Raw genomic sequence first — 5,159 nt, 5'->3', positions numbered from 1 at the left:
GGGTCCAAGCAACCACTGTCTGAGATGCTACGTGCAACTCCCTGGCAGCAGTCCCAGCGTGCTCCTGCCCCCGTGCTGGCCTGTTGCGCAGGCACAGCTGAATGCGCTGCTGCTGCGGCGCAGCAATCCGATACGGCTGAAGAAGGAGCTGGGGAGAGACAACGGGTTCTGACCCTGTTTGTGCAGCCGCAGGGCGAACGGCGGGGCTGCATGTCACGCTGCCACAGCTTCACACCCTCAGCCTCACCGAATGGGCAACCACAGCTTGTGGGCTTTGTCATCTGACCATAACCCCCCACCCTTCTCCCCATTTTACTGAAAAATCTCTTTTCTCTGCGCTGAAATGCAAGAGGGAGAAAGAAGCTATGAATTGTATCTCATTTTAAAGATTGATTCTGTTACTACTTCAGGCAAATGACATGTAATGTCAGCTTGTAATACAGCTGCAAGCGTAGTGCTGCAGAAGCACAAATGATTGCTTGTTTATAGAAAAAGGCATCTGAAATATGTAATAACCTAAAAGTACATTAAGTTCTTGCTGGCTGTATTAAACCCTTCTGTGTTGCTTCACCATAATATATAGAAAAATCCATTAATGCATTAGACTTCCTCACACAATTTGAACAGCCAACTGTAGTCTTCTGATGTAATCCAGTACAGAGGTAATGATACCACCAGGTGTCTTACGTAGGCTCTAGCCTCCTTTTCTTCAAGCTTTGACTTCTCCTGTGGGGGCTGCACTCTGCCAAACAGGGAGATAGTGAGAAATGGAAGTTTCGTAAAGCTTTTTTCTGCTTCTAAAAGTGCTCCTCAATTCTTTTTCTAGCTCTTCCTTGATAGGACAGTTGGATGGAAAAAACCAGGTAGTTCTCCTAGCCTGCTATCGCAGTATCTGCAGCCAGGTCCAAGAAAAGAAGGATGTTTCTCCCACTCCAATTTAATAATCTAACAGCACTGCTTTCAAAGCCAAGAGCCATTGTTAAGACAGAACTCGGTCATTTTTTGGTAGCACGTACCTGGGGTATGCTGGCTGGCACAGCTGCTGTTGCTCATGATTGTAGCAGATGGCTGCAATTGCACAAGTCTAGCAGAAGCTTTGTGGTAAGTCATTCTGTGAGGTGTCCTGTTACGAGTAGTCATCTGATGATGTCCACGGGGTGTTTCAGGTGTCCGGTGTCCAGCAGATGGCTCTGCCATTTTGTGACCCATTATCTTAAGATCGATGGTCTCCAAGGAAATGTCCCAAAGTTCAGGATCATCTGGAATGAATGGAAAGGTGATCAAACCAAAGATGACAGTATTGTACTACAGGAATGACAGTAACTCCAGGACCAGCCCAGACTTTTCCTACAAGTGGTGGGCACTACAAAAGTGGAACTGTAAAGCATCTTTTATGTCGGTGCACAGCAGGGAAACGGTACTACCCCTTGTGCTCTGGACTTAAGCGATGTCCAGGCACCGTGGTGTAAGTGTAACCCAAATAGCCACAGTTACATTAAGACATGCCCTCACCCCCACAGATGTTCTGTTTCTGTGCAACAGCACTTGAGGAAAGGGGTTTACCAAACAGTGTAACAACTCTCTACTGAAAAGCATGGTGTGCAACCCCTCATAGTGATGGACATCATTTCCCTGCCACTCAAGCAAGGTTTGTATTGCTAAGATCAGGTTCATACACGCACTTCTATTATTCCAACCTCTTCAGAACTTCTTCGTTTACACTGTACTCTGAAGAGTAGATTTAAATGCTAATGATTTAACACGCTATTACTCATCACTTTTTGGCTGACCTGCAAAGAACTCCTCTTCTATTGCTAGTTTCTGTTGTACTGCTGCTGGAGTGCTGTGCTTTACAGGAGGATCAGATGCTGTTGGATGGAGGTAACAGAAGAAGAAATTAATGTTAGAAATACAGAAGAACCCTTTTGCTGCTTCTTAACAGAGCATTAGTCTGAAATGATAAGCAGCAGCAGCTGCCACCAGGTACCCTCTTTTTTCCTAGAGCTGGTTATGTTTTGGTAGCAGTATGTGGAATGGTAAGATTCTGTACCTGATGATGGCTGATAAGAGCAGCTGCACTACTTTAAACTGGTTTTTAGCCTGTTGACCCCATCCCCAAGTTCTTGCTTACCACTCAGCTGTCCAGACTTCCCCATGAATAAAGAGCAACATATTAGTAGCTAATGCAATACCTATTTGCCTGCAACCACCTCAGTGAAGTCCTGCAGTCTCAGCTCGGGCGCAGCATGTTAATGGTACTAACAACATCCTGCATGAAGCTTAAGGGTGGTTGGAAAGTTGCAGTTTTAATGATGCAGTTTTAGAGCTGACATTCCTGCCACTTTAAGAACAGGATGGGAAAAAGTATGATAATCCTCTTTCCTCTGGTCTCAAAGGTGTGTTGATAGCACAGTACAAAAGCAAATGAAACTGGTCGGGCTCCTGTATTGAGGGTAATACATGCCTGCCAGTAGCTATCGTTAAAACTGTCAATTTTTAATGCCAAATCTTACCCTGTTTGCTGCTAGGAGTAACTACTGGAACCTGATGCTTTTTCTCCATCTGTTCCCGGAACTGTTGCTGTAGCTGCTTTTGTCGCAATTTCCGCTGGTAAGTGGCATCACACTCAACAGATAAGGAGTCTGTATTTCTGCCCCTCCCCCAAGCAAGCACAAAGTTAAACAAGATTTCAGCAATCACCTTTTACAAAGAAAAAAATGCATGAAGAAATAACAAGGAAAATCCACTAAACTAGCCTTTTATGGCATCTTCCAAATTGTGCTGTCTGTGTGTTTTAAAAGGTACAGTAACTTCTAATATAGCTTACATAATCAATTTATAATAGCCGTCTCACCTTGTACTATTTGGCTGTTTCTGATCTGCCATCACTACGGCAGCCTCTGTCTGACCAGGCTTACAAGTAGATGCCATCTCACAATGTTGTCTCCCTCCTGCGTTCTGCCTTTCCAAACAGCTATTGTATCTTGCTTTTTCTATTTCAGGCTCATAGTCCTCTCTCTTAGCTTTGACCAAATCTAACTCAAGGGGTATCTAGCAAAGGGAAAAAAGAAAACATATTCAGACATTTCCTTCATCAAGTTAATGAAATTTGCACAGGGTTTTTCTATACAGTACTGTTGAAAAAGCTAGTTTGTTTGGTCCAAGCGGAATACTAAGTTAGAAAATTGAAATGCATTTTCAGTACGAAGTCATTCAGCTAGTTAATAATTGAATTCATGCGACTGTTAGTTTAATAGTTCGGTACTTCAGGGCAGATAGCCCATGCCTCCCCATACTGTGCTCTCTGCAAATGATAACAGTTGAAGATGATCAATGCAGAATTCTACAGTTTCTCAGAGTGTTTCACAAGCCTGTTGCTGAGTCTGTTAGTTTTGCCAGTTCCGTTTTCACGCTTGTATTAAAGGGCACGGCAGACTTTTACTCAGCTCTGCAATCGTGAGGTCACTGAAGAAGGTACACCATTCTCTTTTTATTAAAGATGGGATGCTTTGGCTCTGTGATTTTTACAAATTTGTGGCAATGCCACTAATAGACAATGACCTTGGCAAAGCAGAGATCTGTGCCATCTCTACTTGGCGAGGTGTCACTTTCGATGTGCTCCTACAGGCTAAGTTAGCTAGATAGAACCGCCTCACAGCTCTAGGCTGACTAGCAGAGTTTGGTAAATCCTAGTATGATGAAGGCAACTTTACTATGAAACTCCATGGATCAGCAGCTGTAAAAGGCTTACTTTTTCCTCAGTGAGCAAGGTCGGTTACCGCCTAGAAGCCTACTGCCCCCAACTGGTACACATCAGGAGCTGACAAGATTAATGTTGGTTCCTGAGGTGCAACCTCAGTAACAGCCAGGACAACTTTAATACTACGAAGGCTGCTGTGTTACATCACAGCACACTTATAAATTATGATAGCTCTGAAAGAACGGGGTTAAAGCATGGTTGTCACTGATGAAGATGTACATCACAATTTCTTGTCTCTCTCTCAACCAAAGACCTCCACAAGACGCATTTCTCCATGGTGTCGGTTACCTCAGAAGGTTCGCTGTTTGACCTAGTGCTTCACAGACTAAAAGTAACTGCCACTCTTCCCTTGCAAACTGAAACCTAAGGAGGTAAGGAGTCTGAAAAGCAAAGTAATGTGGCTTCTTACTGTTCATAAGGGTAAGAACCATATTATGGCAAGGAAAGTAAGTGTTCACGTACACATCAGTTGTACATGCTAATTCTTCATACATTCAAGAGCCCTAGTTTGCCAGTAGTATCATATCAGGTATTTAAAACAAATAAGTTGGAGTATAGATCTTCCTAATGTTATTCCCCATTCTCCAGCAGCCGAGTCCAGTACATCTTGCTCTTGTAATTCAGTTGCAAAATTCAGGTACTGACACATTTTTGAAGTCAAGCAGATTTGCAGGGCCATTTGTATACTCCTCATGCAGCAAAACAAAATAGTGCTGCCTGTTTTCGTGTTCTGTGGTAAAACTTTGAAGGGACTGGCAACAGCTAAAAAGTTGTTGTGGGTCCACTCTAAACTGTTTGGTTCACCCTTTGTATCAGATGTATCTAGCATTTTGCAGTGTTCTTTTGGGAAGGATCCAATTTGGTTAACTGAATGTTGAAAACATCTTTAGAAATTACCTTCGCTTGAGACCTCAGTACAAAAACATTGTTACAGAATAACTACTTGTTAACTATTCTAACAAGAACAATGAACACTGAGGGGTGAAATACAGGCGCACTGTAAATTTTGTTACAAGGACCACGCTGAGTTTATTTTCTATCTAGCTGTGCTGTGCATTAGGGCTTGGTAGAGTTTGAATACTGGTTAGTAGAAGGATAAAGTAACTATCAATGCATATATTGACATTGCTACTGTAAGGATTTTGCTTAAAATTAAGTGAAAGTTCCAATTACAACAAGCAGCTTTGGTATGTGACCCACCGGGTATTGTTTCTATGATACCCTGGGCTACGCATATTAAAATCTTTATTTGAAGGAGGAAGTCTTTCTCATGGAAAAACTTCCCATTTTCTGCCAGAGCTCCTTGAATTCTAAAGAACACTCCTTTTTCCTGCTACCCACTGGTTGACACATAGGCTGTCAGCTTGAGAGACTTCAGGATTAAATGAAATAGTCCTGA

At 42.8% G+C, this 5,159-nt stretch overlaps 1 protein-coding gene across 1 annotated transcript in view; it reads right to left on the bottom strand.

Annotated features, from left to right (window-relative positions):
• Positions 1 to 683: 683 nt before the first annotated feature.
• The window catches only part of RAD52 (RAD52 homolog (S. cerevisiae)), a 10,095-nt gene continuing 5,619 nt past the window's right edge, over positions 684 to 5,159 (bottom strand). The window contains exons 7-11 of the mRNA XM_009582708.1: positions 2,855 to 3,051; positions 2,514 to 2,650; positions 1,791 to 1,868; positions 1,017 to 1,259; positions 684 to 742 (exon numbers count right to left, since the gene is read on the bottom strand). Coding sequence (XP_009581003.1) covers positions 684 to 742; positions 1,017 to 1,259; positions 1,791 to 1,868; positions 2,514 to 2,650; positions 2,855 to 3,051 — 714 coding nt within the window. The remainder of the gene's footprint in view (positions 743 to 1,016; positions 1,260 to 1,790; positions 1,869 to 2,513; positions 2,651 to 2,854; positions 3,052 to 5,159) is intronic.

This window comes from Fulmarus glacialis, unplaced genomic scaffold, assembly GCF_000690835.1.
Source record: "Fulmarus glacialis isolate BGI_N327 unplaced genomic scaffold, ASM69083v1 scaffold3558, whole genome shotgun sequence".
NCBI lineage: Eukaryota > Metazoa > Chordata > Aves > Procellariiformes > Procellariidae > Fulmarus > Fulmarus glacialis.
This window is presented reverse-complemented; position numbering and strand designations above follow the sequence as displayed.